The sequence below is a fragment of the Parus major genome, chromosome 3, assembly GCF_001522545.3.
Source record: "Parus major isolate Abel chromosome 3, Parus_major1.1, whole genome shotgun sequence".
NCBI classification, from domain to species: domain Eukaryota; kingdom Metazoa; phylum Chordata; class Aves; order Passeriformes; family Paridae; genus Parus; species Parus major.
The window spans coordinates 31,013,646-31,034,284 of NC_031770.1; the positions used below are offsets into that span (position 1 = coordinate 31,013,646).

General features: G+C 36.5%; 1 protein-coding gene across 5 annotated transcripts in view; it reads right to left on the reverse strand.

The window, feature by feature from the left end:
- CNST (consortin, connexin sorting protein) overlaps window positions 1–20,639 on the reverse strand; it is a 49,871-nt gene that overhangs the window by 6,347 nt on the left and 22,885 nt on the right. For all 5 annotated transcript variants that reach the window (XM_033512599.1, XM_033512596.1, XM_033512597.1 and 2 more), the window contains 6 exons: window positions 18,955–18,985; window positions 16,346–16,432; window positions 15,731–15,845; window positions 13,193–13,214; window positions 12,934–13,030; window positions 7,094–7,959 (listed from right to left, as the gene is read on the reverse strand). In XM_033512599.1, the coding sequence (XP_033368490.1) occupies window positions 7,094–7,959; window positions 12,934–13,030; window positions 13,193–13,214; window positions 15,731–15,845; window positions 16,346–16,432; window positions 18,955–18,985 (1,218 nt within the window). The remainder of the gene's footprint in view (window positions 1–7,093; window positions 7,960–12,933; window positions 13,031–13,192; window positions 13,215–15,730; window positions 15,846–16,345; window positions 16,433–18,954; window positions 18,986–20,639) is intronic.

A 20,639-nucleotide genomic window follows, 5' to 3' on the forward strand; every position in this document is an offset into this window, starting at 1 on the left:
TATCATCAGAGGGCAATAAGAAGTCAATGACATACTGCTGCTGCCCCTCCAAAGATATAATCCTGCGGAGACCATCAAATACTTATTGTGAGATCAACTTTCCAGCACTGCAGTTGATTCCCCATGGAGGAAAAGCAGCTACAGCGGGGCTACAAAACCAAAGACAGTGAACACCAGGGAGAAAGAAAGCTACAGTGCTCTGGATACATTCCAGCTCCACATTGTAATAAGCTCTCTGGATACAGCAGCAGCTCAAAAATCTTTCCCTACAGGCTGGTCACCCAAACAGCTTGCACAAACAGCAATGTGGTCAACAAGTCAATAAACAAGTTATCACAACTTCTCCTTTCTTTGCTATAGCATTTGGATTAGTTGCAAGAATATAGGCTAAGCGTTACTGGGTAGGCATGAGCAGTCTGTAACTTCCTAGTTATTAATGAAATGAAAGTAGGTAAGGTATCAGGAGAAAAATGCTTTCCTAAGCAAGTAGTTCCCAGTGTGCTAGAAATAAACAGAACTTAAAGTAGAAAGCATGTTTAGAACTGCTCTTGTTTTTACCTTGCGAGCATACTTGCCTCAAAAAAAGTCATAATTACGTCTTCCAAGATCTTAGTAGGACTTAAAAAAAAATAATTCTGTAGATCAGCAGTAAAGTTTGCTAAACTGGAAAGTAATATTTATACATTTGTGCTACAGACAAAACATATCACATTTACAAGTGAATTTGCAACTCATCTATCAGATAATCCCTAAGGCTTCTACTTTTCCACAAAAACTCAAAACCCTCCAATTTTCCAAGTAAAGCTATAGTTGCAGACAGCTGACTGCTTAAGTCTATGTATAACCTAAGTTAGAAGATTCCCCATAAAAACTTGTTTGCATTGCATTTCCAAGAGCTCTAGAGAAAAAGAAAACAACTTCATAACTTATGTCCTTAAGCTCACCCCATGGTACGAGCTTATATAATGCATTGATGCGCGCCGTAATCAGAGAGATGGTGCACTGCACACAGCGAGACACAGGGCACAATCCAATAGGCACTGCTGCCAAAAGCTTTGGCCTTTGCAATATTTAACTGATAAATGTGGCAATTACACTTGCAGGTCTCAGGTCTGGCAGCATTTTATAGCCCTCAAATGGACAAATAACTTTACCCAGAACAATGTGGAGCTGGGCACTGTGGGTGCATGCCTACAGTCTTTAATAACTTTTCCAAAATCACAACTGAGAGGGTAAAATTGATCACTGCCACACTTTTTATACTCCTTCCCTTTTGTTTATCCGCTCAAGAGCTTGAATGGATTTGTTTAATGAAACAATACAAGGAAGTACTTGGAAAGTAGTGAAAGTGCGGAGGCAGAGGAAATAAATTGTCTAAGTCAACATGCAGAGGACCAGTAGTTGGCACAAATGACCCAGAAATAATAGTCTGCAAGTGTCTCATCACAACAAATGAGTGCACAGAAGTGCAGCTCCTACTGGTAATGTTAAATTAGCCTTGCAAAACTGCCACAAAAATTTAACAGGCCAGCAGAAAAATCAACACTTATGTTCCCTTGTTGTGAAGGGGAAAGGGGGATTATGTAGGAGTGCTTTAATTTGACTTATTTATTTGGAAGGGTGGAGATGAAATGATATTCTTTAGTAGAGTAGATTATTTTAAGCTTCTGCTGACAGCATTGCTTTCATAAAGAGGATCAATGGCTCCTCCCACACCACCCACACAGCAGGCTGGCTGTTGCCTGGCATGATTATTCCTAAGTGGCTTGGACTGCACAAGGTGGGAATGTCACCCAGAGATGCCAGGGCATTCCTACCAGTCTGCCCTAAGATGAAAAGTGGTGGTCTGTTCTGCAAGTCATCACTGCAACCTGAGACACTTCTTGGTAGCTTCTGAATGACTGTACCACAAACTCACTGTCTTCTCCAAGCTTAAAACCAGAGGGCTATCCTTGACAGGATTATGTGAAAATGTGTTTCAGTAATTACAGTTACATAAAAGGCTTTCTGGAGGAAAGTCTTGCTACAATGAGGTTCATTTACTTTCCCTGTCAGACTACATGGCTACATTTCAGGATTTACTTTAAATGTATAAAGAATTAATTTGACACAGACAGGTTTCTCTATTCTGAACATCTTCTTTTGCTTAAAAAGAAGGAGCAGGTGCTTTTGATTTTGCAATAAAAATCAGTGTGGCTAGTGTTACTTCCCTATCCCAACAAAAGCCATAAACTGTATTTTGAAAAATGGCCCCTTTACATGATATGTAATTCATACCTAGAATAGAATCACAGAATATGTTGAGCTGGAAGGGACCCACAAGGATCATCCAGTCCAACTCTTAGTCCTGCACAGGACACCCCAAGAGTCACCCCATGTGCCCCAGAGCATTGTCCAAGTGCTTCTTGAGCTCTGTCAGGCTGGTGCTGTGGCCACTGCCCCGGAGAGGCTGTTCCAGTGCCCAGCCACCCTCTGGGTGAAGAACCTTTTCTAACATCCAACATAAACCTGCCCTGACTCAGCACCATGGCATGACTATACCTCATCTGCCATACCTCATCTGCCTTTGAATTTTACAAGTTATGCACTTAAGGTTTTTTGTCTTTGTCTGCAATACACAAAGTGATTATATTAGATCCATCTCCTACAACATCTGATGATCTTCAGCATCTAAGGAGAAGGACTCAGCTGCCACACAGGATGAAGCTTTACATCCCACTCTTCAGGCAAGAGGAATATATTATTTAAATTGGAAGTTAACGAGGGAACTGTGGTTAATACAGTTGACCACAAGTCAAGCAGAGGCTTGACTTGAACCACAGGCAGCAAAATACAGGCTTGCACCAGACTGCCCTGCAAACAGCTCTTACATGAAAGAGCTGCATAAAGGACCCTATTGAAACATCAGATATTTTCTTAATTCTCAGCTGGATAACTAACAAAAGATGGTCTTGGAACATCTATGTAACTGGGCTTACTCAGCTCTTCTGGCCTTCACAAAATCTTCCAGCTGCAGCTTTTATAGACACTGTACAGGAACTGAAAGTGGCATGCAGGTGTGTGCTGGTGTTTTCACCAAGAGTCAGAAAGGAAAGCAGAATTTAGACAGCTGGTTAATTGAAACTCTGTTAAATAAAGCTTTTCTCTTTTCCTCACCATTAATAGAAAGTGAATCAGCTTCAATCAAAAGTTTTACACCTTTTAGATAAATTTTAATAACCAGGTTGCAAAATTAGAAAAAATAAACTCTAATTAAACTACCTGTCTCTTCTCTGTTTAAAACAGCATTTGGTAATAACAAAAATCTTCTTACATTGTTCTTACTTTCAACAAATATGATGTCTGTATGTTGTTTTTAAAAACATACCAGACAAAACTATGAAAATAAGGCCTTGTAATTCAAGGTCTTCAAGAAAACATATTGGATTTGACAATCAGAATTAGTTCTAGATATAGACATAAATAAAAACCCCAGAATGGAGGCACTACAAACTGGGAACTAGGAAGAAAAGTTCATTGTATTAAGTAGTTTGGTCTGAATGCAGAAAATTACTCAAGAATGTTTGTGTATTATTCTTTGGGCTGTATTCCTTATTCAGTTATTTCGCAAAGGACTGGAATTTTATTACAAACAATACCAGATTTTCTTAAAGCAGTAATCCCCAAAGTGACAAAACCCAAGACTGCCCTGTGTTACAATAAAAGCAGCAGACAAACCCCTTTGCTAATAAAATACATTAGATATGTGAGTAATTTGAGTTAGAAAAAGAACTAACTTAGCAGATCCAGGATTCATACCACAGCTACAGAAGGTAACTATTTTTTCCTGCTGATACACTTTTCCATGCAAGCACCTGATCTCCTTTATACAGCAACAAATACCTCAGATACTGTGTAAGCACATCACATGGAAGCCTAGTTCTTACGAACTCGACCCAAGCCACACAAGAGAACAGAGGATGCAAAACATTGTCTCCAAACTTAGTGGAGACTTCATTTCTTGGTACACAAACTGCCATCCAAAAAATTTATGTTTTGTTAGACAATCTCACTATCTTTGCTTTCTAAAAAGAATTTCCCAATTATAATTTTCTAACAAGGAAAAACTTCAAGATTTTACTCACTTCCCTGTCTTTCACATAAAAAGTTTACTCTACAACCTTCTATTTTATATAGGAAAATGCAACTTTTTTGAGATTACAGTTTTTGTCGTCACCGGTGTGTCATTTCATTCTCACAGAAATGATAGCAAAAATATTTAAGAAGAGCTATATACTTCTAGTATCTGTTGTTGCCAGCTTGTGACTGTGCTTCAAAGCTCTTTTTTAGCTGTACAAATCTTTTTTCTATAAAATGACTGGTTTTCCATCATTTGCTGTATGTGTACTAGTGAAGAAATACCAAGCATAAGGGCCTGTACAATATGAAAACTACTATTTCAGTTTTGTAACTATTTAAATCCAGTCAGAATTTGGTGAAATTTCACTCTTGTAATTAGTTATTGCAAATAATAGAATAAAAGTAAGCGACAAAGTATCTAAATTAGAAAATTGCATGAAATGATTCTTGGAGCTCAATCTAGAGCAAAGCAAAACTTCTTAGCTGTAAATACATACACAAGTATTTGCCCTTCCCCATTTTCAATAAATTATTATTACATGTCCATTGAAGAACATTAATGAAATTTTATCCTACCATATGGGTTTTGTCCCCAAGTTACTTCAAAATTGTCCTTACTTCCACCTTCCATTCTAATTTGTTTGTGGCAGTTTTGTAAACACTTCATGACAAGTTTTATCAAGTCAAATTGATTGTTTTTTAATTTTTTACTGCCACATTGGTACATTTCATGTGACTCATTTAATTTCGCTCATGTGGCTACCAATGCATTTTCTAGATACCTCATTAAAAACCAGTATGAAGACACTGTTATCTTCTTGGCTATATTGTTCTATAGCCTGAACAATGCAATTTCAAAGCCTTCAAGAGGACAAGAAAGGAAGTGTTACAGCTGGGTACAAAGATCAGTCTGCTGATCAAAACTTCAGTGCAATCTTATTTTAGCACTAAAACACAAGTTAACAATGCTGGTTTCTCAGGAGTGCCAAATTTTTTCAAATATGTCTTCAAAGAAATCTGTGGGTGCTCACTACTTCTGAAAAACAACCCCTAGGCTTGGATGGGTGGCAAGATTACCTGGAAATACATCCCGGAAGCGTGTAATGAAACAATACAAGCTGGGGTGGTGTCCCTAACTCACCCTGTCGGACCTAAAAATCTCAAGTATTGCAAAACAACCCCAGATGCTGCATATTACAAATTTTAATTGCTACTGACATGAATCCTTCTCCCATTTAAGCCCCCTGCCTCACACAAAACTCAGACCTCTTGCTAAGAATGATTCAAGTGGACTCTCACCAATGCAGCCAACATGATGCCTTATATGGCCAGGAAAAATACTACGGGAAAACTCAAGGTCCTTTTTCCCCTGCAGATTCTCAACTCTGCCATCAGAGTACTGGCAGTTCCAGCATCAGGAGAGTAAACTAGAATTGAAATTAGATGCCCTGTAAAGCATCATCATCTGTCACAGGGACAATCAATACAAGCATAATTTTTCTAACAGTATCAATATGCTGCTTCCTATCCAGTCCTCTGAAACACAAATGGCACAAACATAGCTATTTAAAAATACTGCTATTGGATTAATTTAGGCTTTATCTATGTGAAACAGAAAAGTACTCCTCTGCTAAAATGCAGAACTTTCAGTGGGCTCAAAAGAAATTTAATGCTGAGGGATGATACTTAAATTATTCTTTTGTTATACACGTATATGGGCTTAGCACAGCTTGTCAACAAAACACTCTTTCTCAAAACCACCCTGTAGGTGAATGCGAGCCAATGGACTTGCTGAAGTCCAAAAGTTGAAAGTTTGGGATATATGTATGAACATGTATGTGGGTTTCCACATCTCCTTGTGTACAGCTTTGTGCGTGTGGCTGTCAGTCCTGGCATGTGGCATACTTCCTGAGAGCCCACAAAAGACGAGAGGCATGATCTTGGAAAGGATGTAACAAACTGTTGAGGCAGGGAGAAAAACCAAAACGCTCTCTCCTCAGCTCTAGAGACTTTACCAAACATGTAATAACATCAGCATTGATCCCCAGTATTAAGTTCCCTGGTTGGCCACTGTCCTTGAGCGATTATGGGGTTTCTTGGTCTCTGTGAATTAGCTTGATCTATAGAGAAGTACTGCAACTTTATTGCCAAAGGATAGTCTATTGTTAAAGATCTTAAAAATAGAGATGAACTAAGAAGATACCTTTATACAAGTCTTCCCCCTCCAGCATCTGAAATAACATTATAAACCACTCATTTTTTTCATTTAAAAAAAGCTCTTAAGGTCCCATGGATGCAAATGCAGCAAAACCAAAAGACAAATAAAGCAAAGATGTTGTCATTACACTCTCCAAAAAAGTCCCAAAGCAATAAATCTTCTCTATTTTCAGAAGAGCAATTTAGCTTATGAAGCACTCACCCTTGTATACAGGCCTATCAGCAGTGCTTAAGGAAGGTGAGTTCAGGGTTAGAAGCTCTTTCTTAGCTTAGGTTGAACAACAGATCTGCCTAAACTTGACAAAATCAGAAGCCCATTCATTCATATACAGAATTTATATATATGTAGTTCTCACCTCTATGGAATAAGCATGAAAAAAGCAAACTTTGTTCTATGCATAGAAATGGATGATGGTACATCATAGGCATGATGTAGATCTCTGACACAAAATTTGATTTAACAGGAATAAAACAGCCTGTGTCAGAATAAAAAAAAAAAAAGAAAACCCCGCAGCTATCACATTAATGCATAAAATCAATCTTAATTTTGAAACATAGTGCACTGCTGGTCAAGAAGGAGACAGAGAGGCAAAATGAAACTTTTTTCTGAGTAACTCAGAACAATTAACTATGTATAGATTTCAGATTTGAAAAAGTGACACGTGAAGGAATATCTAACACATTTTGAAATTGGCAATATCTAAAATATTTTATCTGAGATAAACATGGAAGATTTTATAGGATTCACAATATTTACCTCAGTAATCTCTATCCTTCTTGTAAGTTCATCAAGAGAAGAAAAGCTGTCATCTAGTGATAAAGCTTCCAGGGAGTTATAAGATGCTCGTTCGGGTGAAATATCTGGAACAGTGTCAAAGTCCTCTCGCTTTGCAAAGTTTGCAGATTCTTCAGTGTCTATTATATTACCATTCAAAAACCTCAGAAATAAATCTTCTTGTTCATTATTGACCTTCTCCTCCCATCCTGCTGCTCTCTGTATTTCCTTGCACACCCGAGAATGGGCAGTACTGTCGTGCTCAGACACTTTATTACACCCAGCGCATTCATCTGATGCTGTTCTGTCCCATGAAGGTTCATCATCATCATCACGCTGTATCTGTTGCTGCTTTAAATCACTATTTCCAAGCTGGCCACCAGCAGTTTCCGAAGACCCAGCAGCATGTTTTGATCTGAGCAGATTTCTATCAGCTGCCACATCTTTATCAGGAGGAACCAAATCAGTAGGCATATAATCAGCATCTATTAAAGCCAAAGCATCTACCATTGGCTCAAGAGGGAGTTTCACTCCAAGCTCCCCAGCCCCTTCTGTTTTTTCTGCATCCTCGGAGAGCTGTCTTTCCCTCAGCTGCAGACTGTTATCTTTACCGGCATCCCCAGATGATAAAGAGTCCGAGGAAGGCCGGCCCACTGTCCCTGTGGACTGGGTGTGTGGCTCCAATGTTGATTCAGCATTGCAGTGCTGCTCCTCCATGTGGTCCTTTCCTGCAGCTACCCAAAGACTTGCTGCCTCTGTCTGTCTCTCAGTTTTGTTTTCACCTGGGTGAACAGCACGCAGCTGTTTATCTTCTTTCTTTGGTCCAGTGCCAGGACAAGTTTCAGTACCTAAGTGCAATAGGAAAAACAGTTCCAGAGTTTTTAAATGATTCAAAGCATCAGCCCAGGGGGGAAAGAGTATACTGTGATTTGATAACATTGTAACCTAATGCTTCAAAATGCTCTCCCATAAAGGGCAGGTATTTTATGCTCCAGGCAGGATAGCTTTTTAGTAGTCTCTGACTCCTGACTCAAGGAAATAAAAAAGTATTTGCACACATTCTCGCAGGTGAAACACATGATTGAGTGTCCTTCTGAAAAAAGCTACTCCCAATATGTGAGTGAGTATCCTTCTGAACAGTCACTTTTCTTTTAATCGGTATTTTACGTGAGTCATCTCATGGAGACCTGGAGTTCAGGCAAATGCACTTAATTACAGAAAACTGTATCTTGATGCCAGTGTATCTATCATCTAGGGAGATACCTGCATTTCCTTTAAAGAAGCTGAAATCATACCAATTTAATAGATTTTAAATTTGCAGATCTCTAGCTACTTTGATTAACACTAAACTAAATAGAAATTACATTTCCCATAAATGGAAAGCATAAAAAGATACTGCTTCTTGGATCAGTAAGTTTACATATTAAAAATGTGATTTGATGCAGCTTATTTCTGTATTCATATTTACAATACATATGAAAATTATTTTTTCTTATCTGAAATTTCAGAGACACAACAAGGAGTTCTACATAGCTCGTGAATTCACCTACTGTTGGCACGATGTGCTGATGAAGGAGTAGATGGTTAGCCCAAGTTGTCTACGAAATTATTAGCTATTAACCATTTCAAGAAAACCAAAACTGTTTTTAGGCTTGAAAAGAGAGAAAAGGGCTGTTAAGAATTAAAGTATCAAAGAAAGCTAGCTATGACGGAAGCTGCCTTTTATTCCATACTTCAATAAAAAACTAAGTTAATACTATGTTATAATAGGACTACTGTTGCAGAAGTATTAATAACCTCAGTCTACAAATTCATAATTTTAGGAAACACTTATTTGAGTTTTTTGGTCTTAGTGAAGAACAGAAAGATCTTATGAACAGATTAATAAAGATATCAAACAATGTCCTTCTTAACTGAGTTCTCTATGACAATTTTATTCTTCCTCATCTGTTAAAACCTCTCTTAAAATGTGAGTAATTTCCTGAACTTGCTACACAAAATAGTCACACTCATTAAAACAAATATTATGTGTTAATTCATTGTATTAAACAATTTCATTAAATTCCAAACTATCCCCCTTTTAATGGATAATGAAATGCAAGTTAGCATGGAAACAACAGACTTGAAAACTGAAAAAGAGAATATCCAAGCAAATCAAAATGTGGAGAAAAGTATCAGAATGACATTAGCAGACAGAAAGAGTACGAGGAACCTAACTTCTGTAAAACACTGAAAGAATAGGTGTGAGCCAGGGACTTTTTAAAAATTAGACACAGATGAGTAGATAGCCCAAGGGATTTGTAATGGGATAGTGAGTCCTTCACATACAGGTCATGAGTTCAAACACAGCCTGGATTATTGGTACAAGATTTTGTTACCATCTGTCAATTTTTCCTAGCGGATACATCCACATTACAACAGGCATCTTTGTTGGCAGCCCCAGCTGCAACAAAGATTAAATGGAATCGGAAATTAAATCAGATTCTTTACTGTAAAAGGTGTCCCTTGAGCTCAGGGCACTGTTCCTAAGAAAGTAATAAATTATCCTAGCACTGTTATCTAACCACAGCAGTACAAGAACTGGGATGCAATGATCATTCACATCAGGTTTTCAGCAGTGTCCAATATTTACAACTACTTCAGGCAACCCTTGCTCACTATAGTCTGAAGGCAAGTTAAGACAAATACTTGAAGATTTAATTAGAAAAGATGCCTTTGCCCACACTGAGTTAACTGGAGACATACCCACCAGGGGCAGTAATTTTTACCTAACTGACAGAGGTTCAACCAAGTGTCTACTGAAATTTTTTTAGCAACAGAAGTACCTAGGGTAATTTATAAAATGGTTTATTTTCCCCTTAACAGAGTTGACAACAATTAGAATTGACAACAAAATTGGTTTGTTCATCACAGAAACCTGTAGGTACCACTTGGTCTCATTAATCCAAGAAGCCTAGCAGACAGAGTACTGATCTGGATTCTATCTACCAATGGAGAATTCACACTTCTCCATCCTTGTCCTTCTTCCCCTTCAAAAGCAAATCCCACAGGACCTAAAAGAAAACAGGGTAAAAAGAATTCCTCCCCATCCTGGAAACAAGTCTAAACTATATGTACACACTGTAAATTTATGCTAAGGGTTTTGATAAATTCAGTATTTTGTTAGGAAGTTTTTAATGAAACACATTAATTTATCTTTAGTTAACACCAAGTCTATTAAGTTTCTGCTCTTAGTCAGAAACTGAAGAAATTCATGGGTAAAGGATGTATCAAATCTCATCTTTTAATATGTACACACAGTATCAAGAGTCAAATTCTCGCTGTTGGTAGATTTGACAGAGTGAAAATCTGCCAGAAAGTAAAATGTAATAGAACAGACCATTCACAACCCTTGCTCAGAAGGGCAGAAAACTAATTAGGTACTGTCCCAGGAATCTTGACTGGACAACTTCTTACAAAGCTGTTTGTTGGTCGCTATAGTCCCAGGAGAGAGGAATTGGGAATTCTTAGGATCAACTGCCTACAGAGGCTCAAACTATGTTCCCATATACCCTAGCAGATCAGTGGAGTCTTTTTTGCTTCAGATTACCAGAGAAGTCTGATTTTACATCAAAGATACTACTATAGTGCAATGCAACCATCTCTAGAATGTAATATAGATATTACTACAATGCATTTTATGTACTCTTATTGATAATTGCTACATAAATTCTTATTCAATATGAATCCATATGAAGGCCAGTTCTCAAAACACTTGAGTTTCCTTTTCCTGTCTTACTGTAAGTCAGACTTATACAACAAGCAGCTAAATGAGTTAAGTATTTCTTCCTGTGGTTTGGCAGATACAGATATAAGAAAAGTAAAACTTTACATGTTTAATGTAAAGTTTCTCATTTTTAATTTCATTTTTCACTTTTTTTTTTTAGAGAAAATAAACACCTAGAAAGCAGAAGTCAAGCATTTTAAGATTTCAGTGGGAAGGCCCATGCATTTAGGCTACTGCTGAAAAGGTTAAATATTAGGAACTGTATGTTTATTGCAATATAGGATTCTGCTGGGGTTCAGGCAAAATCAAGGACCTGTCCCAAATGGTCATATTGCTGCTAGTCCTGAGCTGGATCACTCAGGCACAGCTTGTTATCTGAATGTTATTTCAGACTATGAATCATCTTCTGATTGTCAAATTTCTGTATTTGGTTCATACTGATGCGTTCCCTACCCAAATCCTTCTAACTGCAGCAAAACTCATTCATGCCCATGCTACCGATGCATTGACACTGAAGGACAGCAGCAGCTAATGACCACATGCTGCCTGAACAGCTGCTCACGCTCGTTCATTGCTTCCTCAAGAACACCCAACAATCTTGTGAAAAGCATCTTTTGCAAATCTCAACCATTTACACTTGAGTTAGGATGGAAATATTCCTATCTTTGTACTGAAAGTACTTATCACTGCTGAAAAATTCTCAGCAGAACTGCTTTTTATTGGATGACACGGCTTTATTAATTTACCAAAAAGAGCCCAAAGATTTTTATGATATTATTGCAAGATTTACATTAAGAGAAAGGCATGAAAAGATACATTTACACCATTAATTCCTTCCACATTAAGTCAAGATGTTGTACTAGAGTATTTCAACATTGAAACAAAATGCTCTTGAATTCATGATGAACATTCAAATGTTCAGAAATTCTGCTTTCCAGAAAGCTTTTGTTCCTGCTTGGAATTAAATCAGAGGAAAAATTGTAATATTCTATTTTTTTTTCCATGGGAATTTCCAACCATCCAAAAATAAAAAGCACTGTGTTCTTTTGATCTGCTTTCTGAGCTGTGGAATAGGTTTGTTTCATGTTTCTAATGCTATATGTTTAGTTAGGTTACAAGAATAAAAGTGGAGAAATAGGGGTCATGGTAAAAGAGCATGGCGGTAGAGAGGCTCCACACATGTAAATGCACACTTGCAGGATAGTTTAGGTTGAAAGGGACCTCATAAGGTCACTTAGGCCACTTCTCATCTTCTGAGGAATTCTAACTGTTTTTGAGGAAAGGTACTTAGCTAAAGCCAATTTTGGCAACTGGTATATCTAAATACTAGAAACTTTTTGCTCAGAGAGAGAACAAAAGCACTGCCTGGTTGGCTACCAATATTCCTTCTCACTCTGTCTCCATTTTAACAATTCCTTAATTTGTAAATGTTTCATAAGAACCCAAAGATTCTAACAAATTACTCAAACAAAACAACCACTGCCCCAAGGCAGAAAAAGGAAAATGATGCTGACATGAAAGTATGTATTAAAAACAACTTAAGTTCATTCAGTAAGAATGTTTTTCTCTTCAAGATCCCCCAAAGGCTTCAGAATTTTCTGTGTTGCTTCAGAAAAATGCATCTCAAAACCAGTACACTGCATGTAACTTAAAATTGTTACTAATACTGTGAACTATACCCCATTGCCACACCTCAGAATGTCTGTCACCAGGTTGATTACCTAGTATATATTTGTACACATACAAATTATGCATCTTATCTCTAGTTTTATAAAATTTTGCAGCTTAAATGAGCTTCTATAAATACATGGATATTTAAGACTTTTTTTTGATGAAAGCTGGAATTACTTTACTACTATGAATATCAATGACTAATTAAAATTGCATTATTTATCCACTGTGCTGAGAAAAAAAATGATCATCCATTTGTGCATCTGTAGAGATCCAACAAATGCTGTAGCTTCAAATGAAATAGCTTCATTGTACTTACAGGAATATGTCATTATAATGATTACTGTAATATTTAAAACAAATGTATGCACATGTATACACATACCTGATTGAAAGGCAGTAGCTTCTCTTTCCTTTAATGTTCTGGATTCCATTAACTGAGGCAAATAACTGCTTTCCCATGTATTTTCTGCAGCTACTAGCTGTAAAATATGATAGTATTACCTGTAATTTTTGGAATTAAACAGGAATGCTATGACTTTTTGAGACAAACTTCAAAAAGGTTCTAAAGATTTTATCTAATATTTAAAATATATTTATTACCGATTTTTGACAAAGCAAAATTCAATTAAACAGCTGCTTACCTTATTTTTGGATGTCTGTGGCCTGCAGCAATAAAGGAAAAAAGAATAAATTAAACAATCTAATGGCAACATTCTTCATAATACATCTAAGTGAAATCTTAGAAACCTTTGCTCTGCTCTAGAATTAGCACAGAACTTTTCCATTGAAAGTGTCAACCTGCTAGCATACTTCCAAACTCAGAGTTGTACTTGCATGAATATAATCAGGCAGACCAAACAGCCCTAACATTGTTCCACCTAACTGAGAAAGCAGTCAGAAAAAAATTTACTGCAATATATCAAGCAATGTACATTCCTGTAAAGGGTTATGCTCAGAAGGAACTCTACTAACTTTAAAAATCAAATAAGAACTTGATATCTACTATATTTAAAATACTGATCACTACAAAAGAGATTGAGGAATGAAATGCCCTCGCCAAAAAACATATTTCCCTCTCCACAGACTGGGACATTTTCTGGATTCTGTAAGGTACAGCAGCTCCTGCTGACTCCATTCAGATTCACAGGTAAATCAATGCTGCTCACAGTCAGTGTGGACTTTGCCAGCTGGATAGAGATTCATGCACAATATGATTTATCACACACAATCTGTCTTGCAGTTCTTCATACAGCAATGAAGATAAAATGTGGAGCATTTTATTTAAAGCTACTAAAACATAATGGAGAGACAAGGGAGGAGTACTGAGGTTCTTATTCTCTAACAAAAACTTCAAAAAGTTACATTGACTTTTAAATTTTACCATTTAACCTTCAAATAAAGGACACTCAAAACCATCTCTAAAGAGCAAACATGTCCAGTATGTAGCTGAAAACCTTGAGTATCAGAAAAAGTTACATTACTTTCAATTACAAAAGCAAAATGCTCACATTTTCCAAGACCTGCATGCTATTAATTAAAAATTGAAGCGTAATTTTAATTAAAAAGTAAAATGAACTTAAAGCTTAGGAAAAGCCTCCTATATGAAACCTATATGAAACTAAATAAAAGCAAATAGGCTTTTGCCTAGAGAGTTCAAAAGAGTAATAATATTAAATATAGAGCACTGATCACAGCAAATGAGCACAAGCCTTAATTTTTATCAAATTGCAGGGTTTCTCAGAACAGGGAACGATATTTCAAAACTGAAATGAAGGAGAAAGTGGAGTTATTCTCAGCAAAGTGACAACCCAGGTGACAACAGGGAGGGGCTGCTCGGTGCAGCATACAAATCTCAGCAGACCTGAGTCTCAGCCTTTCTGTGGGCTTGCAAGGTTGTGTGCAGGGAAACACGAGCTAGGGCAGCTGCAGGTGCTCAGTGCAACCTCTCAGTTTGCACACTGCGGGTGCAGTCCTGCAGCTCCAGTGCTACACCTGCCCCCTCTTTCTGTGGGAATGCAGGAATACCTCTCCAGGGGCTCCCTCCCAAAGGCATTCAAAATACACATAAAAAAATCCCTGCATGAAGTCTGAAAATCAGCCAGGGTGTTTTCAAACTTTGGTACCACCACCCAGAAGAAAAAAATTTGATTGCCATATCATACTCTTTATGAGCAACAGCAGCATTTTGGCTTTTGTTATATCCAGACTGACTATGCAATTGCAAGGCTAATGCAAATGTAGCAGAGAAAGTTCTCTCTCCCCATCTAATTGAGAGCATCAGAAAAAGCCACAGGCAGGCTTTTTCACAGCCTTTGAATGTAGTTAGTTTCCAACTGCTGTTGGCTGATAATTTTTCAGTTGCAGCTCATATGATTTTTTTCCATCCGTGCCTTAAAATCAATGTTTGGACAGTAGGACATGCACCCATGGAAGAACAGATCTCCTCCTCCTTCCTGATAGGAACAGCCCCCTATGTGTTACTACCCAGAAAGGCACCCTAGGCACTGCCCACAAGTTTGTTATACTGTGATACACTGATTCAGGAGGCTGATGGATCAGGCAAAGCAGCTATGAACTGAGATTTCACTGTTCAGAATACTGTCATGCTAGGAAAGTACAGAATCACTGCTTCATGTAAATGCAACCTATATGAAATTACTAGAAGGTAACAAGAACTACTTTAAGCATTAAGGAATTGTCTTAAAATGGGGAAATGTGGGAATAAAATCCTATCGGGTAAGTACGGGTGCTGAAGTCTGACACTTGCTGGACACTTGCATTTTGAAACAATGATAAAACTAATAGGTATTAGACACGAACACCATCATTAGTTCTACAGTCTCTCTCTTCTTAAATTAACACAATTCAGTTTTTACTTTGGCTGAAAAAATAAAAGTCAAAACTCCATTTCTGGAAAACTGATGATTTGCTAAAACCAGTCCAGATCTGCATACATTCATCTTCATACATTCCTCAAACAGTATTAAAATAATGTGAAAACTGATGGTAACAAATATTTTAGTTACACATCAGAAAGAACCACCACTTTATAACCAAATTCAGGTCAGCAGGATGCAACTTTTATTTTGACACTGACTGTTTTGGAACACCCCTAATGGCAAGGAGACAACAGCTACAGTAACACATTAGTTTGAAAAATAATACTTTCTTATACTTACTGTTGATGGGAAGAGCAAACTCTAGTAAGCTTTTCCAGTTCTTGGCTGCTCAGCTCTTTATCGGAATTCCTCTGTGTTGTAACTGGACTTGCAACTGCTGTTTTCCATTTTCTTTCTAAATTAAATCAAAATAGTTTTTGCTCAAGATACGACAAAAGTAGCATTTTTATAATAAATAAATAAAAAATAAATAAAAAATATTAAACAAATAAATAAATAGGTGAAACTAATTAATGGCGAAATATTGACAACTTTTCTGTGTATGTTCTACAGTCTCATTTCAGACTATGTAGAACAGTGTCCTATTCTTTCAGAAGACACTTTATTTTCATCACATTGGATTCACTGACCCTAACCTAAAAATAAGCTTGAAACAACTGTGGATCAAAATATTGATTAACACAACAAAGAATTACAAACTATTTGCAACTTTATAATTTAATGTGTGCAAACAAATCCAAAGCAGGAATACCCTTCTGGTAAGAAGCTTAGAGAAAGTCTGATATAAATGCTGCTTTTGCTATGTAACTTTTTCAGCATGGAAAATGTAACTCTATTACTTAGAAATACAAACTAAAGTCTTTCTTCTACCATGTTAGTTTAGCTGGTACTCACCCCACTGTTCCTGTATGGAAGAAAGATTTGCAAGCAGCTGCTCATGATAAAGTCGTTCAAGCTGAATGAACTTCATGGCCTTCTCATCTGAATGGAAGGTTAAAGGCAAATGCACACATATGTGGATAGGGTATGACTTACTTATAATTGGCATCATGTTTGAAAGGGAAGTAATTATACACTTGAAATTTACAATAAGTGAATCAAAATGAATAATAGCTAGCATCCTGATTCTTGTGCAAGAAAGAAAAAAAAAATAGCAGATATGAGAATGGCGAGCAAGAAGTAAAATAAATTGAGAAACACCAAAAAAAATGAAAATCCCATTCTTTTCAGCAGCTACCTCTTCCTGAAGCACAACAAAAAGTTTTCTTTGAAAAGAAATTACTGAAATGTTACTGTGCTGATAACTTTGCCAAAAAAATGAAATCTCTGGGAAATGAAAAGCAGAACAATGGCACAAATACCAGCACAGAACTCTCAAGAAATACAAATATCCCAATAACCATGACTAACTGAAAATATGGCTCCTTTCTACTGACCAGCTGGAGACAGTATTATCAATTGATCCAACTTCATCTTTTGAAAAATACCTGCCCCCTTTTCAACCATTGTATACAACACTGCTGGACTGCTGAGTTTACCTTTTGTCTTCCTGAAGATTCTGCCTGCCTTTCTTCTATATGAAGAACTCTTTGCCCTTGCTTATGGTTATCAATATATTCACAAAGGCATACTGATAGTCATATATTTTAGAATAGTCAGGATAATTCTAGTTCCACCAAGCCTGACTTGCTCGTTGTGCTGTTTAAAGCTGTTCTACCAGCTATTTGGAAAGTAATTCTACAATACAATGAGGAGAGAAGTAGAGTGAATGAAGTTCTTAGTAATACAGAAAACCCACTTTCCATTATTTATGCTAATTAAAACACTGGAGTAATTATTACAAGAGCACAACCAGTACTTCTTATTCTGGTTAGCCTCATGCAACTGCATGGCTTATGAACAACAACATTAATGGAAAGAATATTCTCTGTCTTCAGGAAATCTGTTATTAGAAACAGAATTACAGATCACAGAGAGAGCCTTAGAGGACCACAGAAACAAACCCTGAATTATTGTTAATATGAGGTTACACACTGGATGAATTAAAAAGTCTGTCATGGATAATTAATACAGTGCAACATGATCAAGTAAGTTCCTTATTAACATCAGGAAACTGATGGCTGAAGGTACAGCCGAGATATCCTTCATAAATATGTATTATATAGTGGTGTTGAATTCCACACATCAGGTGTACATTGCATTAAAAAATATTTCCTTTGATCAGCTTTAAATAGAGTGCCTTTCAATTAAAGCAACTTCGATGAAAGAGGAACAGTTTCGACCACACTGTTTAAATTTTAAATTTGCTTAATTCCCCCCTGCACAATAATTTACTATAGATTTTTTCCATGCCTTTAATTTGTGCTGTGCAATTCACATTTTCTGATGGACACTTTTGAATTAGAAGGACCAAAAAACCACCACAGTCCTCTAAAACAGTGATGGATATTTTATTTTATATGTTGCTTTTATAATATTGCAACTGTTAGCTCTCTGGTTTTATCTATAGCCTAATATAATTTGTCTAGGTTTCTTACACTTTGATATTTAGTCTGCTAAACAATTACCTATTTGCTGTATTTTGTTTGTAGAAATTACATAATAAAGAAATAATCTGTATGCACAAATTCTGTAATATATGATGCATCTTAGTGAATCACATATACCTTAAGGGCTTACCACTGGCCTCCTCTTTTCATAATCTGATAATTTTCCCTTTAAAGCAAAGAGGAAATCCCAGTCTACCTTTTCTAAAATTCTAACTTAACCTTAAGGTTTAATATTATTATTCTCTTGCACAATTACTGAAGTATATCAGAATAATTATCAGCAGTTCAACTATTACAGTTTTTGAACCAAACTTACTTGCATTATCTAGGAACAAATCAAAATAAACTGGACTATTTGAACTGTTCCCAGAAGCAATTATCCATATTTTCCTACCAATTTCTCAGACCACCTTGATATGATTTTTACTAATTAGCATTTGTCAAACACCATTTTGCTTTTGTTTGCAGGTTGCTGATCACAGTTCCATGTGTTTGTTTGGTACTTTTATTCCAATCTAGACATTTTTAGTACATATTCTAATCAACTGTTGTGACAATTTCATTATTACTGTTAGTATCCTATTTGATATAATACATATCATATCTCCACACCAGACATTTTCCTAGTTACTAATATTTAGAATAGAAGTTACCTTATGAATACAAAAGTTATTTGAAAATATTTTCTTATTTCCTTGTTTATGCCCAGCTACAAATGATTGCATCAGTACAGCTGTTGGAAGTGAATTTATCTTTCAGCTCACATTCCAGTATCTTGATTAAGGAGGATTTGCTAGCATGTGGTATATTCACTCATGGGTAAATTATGGTTGTTCACTTCTTTCTTACCTTGACCCACAAGATTTAAGTTAGCAGCAAAGCATTTGACTTTTATGTCTTATCATGCCACATTATTTTAATACCATGCAACAATTTCTGCAAGTAAAAGGATACATTCCTCCTCTTGAAAATAGGTCTCAGCTATCTGCAAAAGTGAAAAAAAAAATTAAGAATTTATGTGGTAAGGATGTAATATAAACTTTTTATCATAGTTTTAATCATATAGTTTGCAGGTTCCCATTTAGTTTGTGTAAAATATGAATCTTCTGACAAAATACATGCATTCCTATTCTAGGGGAAAGACCAAAGAAATTTTAAGTGCTCTCACACAAAATAGATTTACCCAAATCTTAGTAGGGTTTTATGTTGCTGCAACCATAAAAATATTTTCAGCAACACTTTTAGTTATCTTAATAGAAAGCTTTAAAATGACCTACAACAGAAACACATTTTTTACTGATACAAGTTCAAAAGCCTGAATTCTGTGCCTGACCAATGTTTCCTTATCTTTGATAAAATTAAGATTATTGCTGCGCTCTCCTGAGCATTAGACTGCAATGTGTTAAAACAGAAATGGAGGTTTCCTGACTGATGAGAAAAGAACAGTCTTTTGTCTCCCTGGAGACAAAAAATATTTGAGAATTACAACAAGAACTTATTTGTGCTTGTTACAAAACTGTGCAGGCTTTCCTAGAAAGCTGAGGAATACTGACATCTTTGTTTGTAAATGCAATGAAATACAAAAAATATAAACCTCAGAAGTATTCCACAGAGCTCTACACTACCAGTGACCTTTACAAGCAGCAACTAATCAGTCCTTGGGGACAGCAGATTTTGGCAGTCTTCCTATTTGCCATGTGCGGTGATGCAAGGCCAGAGCTTGCAAAACATGTCCAAGAACTGCAGGTACCCTGACACCAGAACATTTGGGTTGATGAATAGTACATGACTCCCCAATGACTTCTGGGGGAGCACTCAAAAACTCAGTCTCAAAATCTTTGGGACATATCGATTTAAGCAGTCATAATCTCAAGGGCTTAAACAAGCACTCTTGTAGAAGTCTGAAGATGATTGCTCAGAAAAGACAGGAACTTGATAGAGGAGCCTAGATTACAAACTGTATTTCCTGGCTCTCAGCCTTTCTACTAACCACTAGACCATTCTGAGCCCAGTACCTTTGAAAGAGAATCAGTGAGTTTTAATGTTCTTTATCTGCACATTTTGTCTGCTGTCCACAATAGCCTCCTAAGAATTTTTTGAGCTGCCAAAGCTCTATCTGTGTTTATATATAAAAACACCTCTTAGACTCTGTAATAAGTCTTAAACAAATCAAATTAATCCCATTCAAGACAGGGAAAAAATTACATCCTATTTTAATTAGAAGTTGACTCTTAGAACAACTCCTGTTATCCAACAACCTTTAAATATTCAATACAGGCTTCCCACAAACACCATGGATTGTTAATACTCCAGAACATCTGACACAGCTCTTGATTTTACACTGAATTTCGTCATAGAGAATAGAATGTGATAGAAGAGTATTTGCTAGACTTGGTTTAATGGTACTGTCAGGCTGTATTAGCAATCTGAATAAAAAAAAATAGACCGAAGATGACAGGTTAATTCACTAGAAAGGGAAAATATTCTTAAGAGACTCACTTTACAGGAATGCTAAACTTAAAATCCTTCCCCCTCCCATCCTCAATTCAAAAAAACAGGTTACAATCCTTTTAAATTCCATTAGCTTTCTTTCAAACACTCCCTTCAAAATGCTTGATAATTTTAGGAAAAAAGAGATA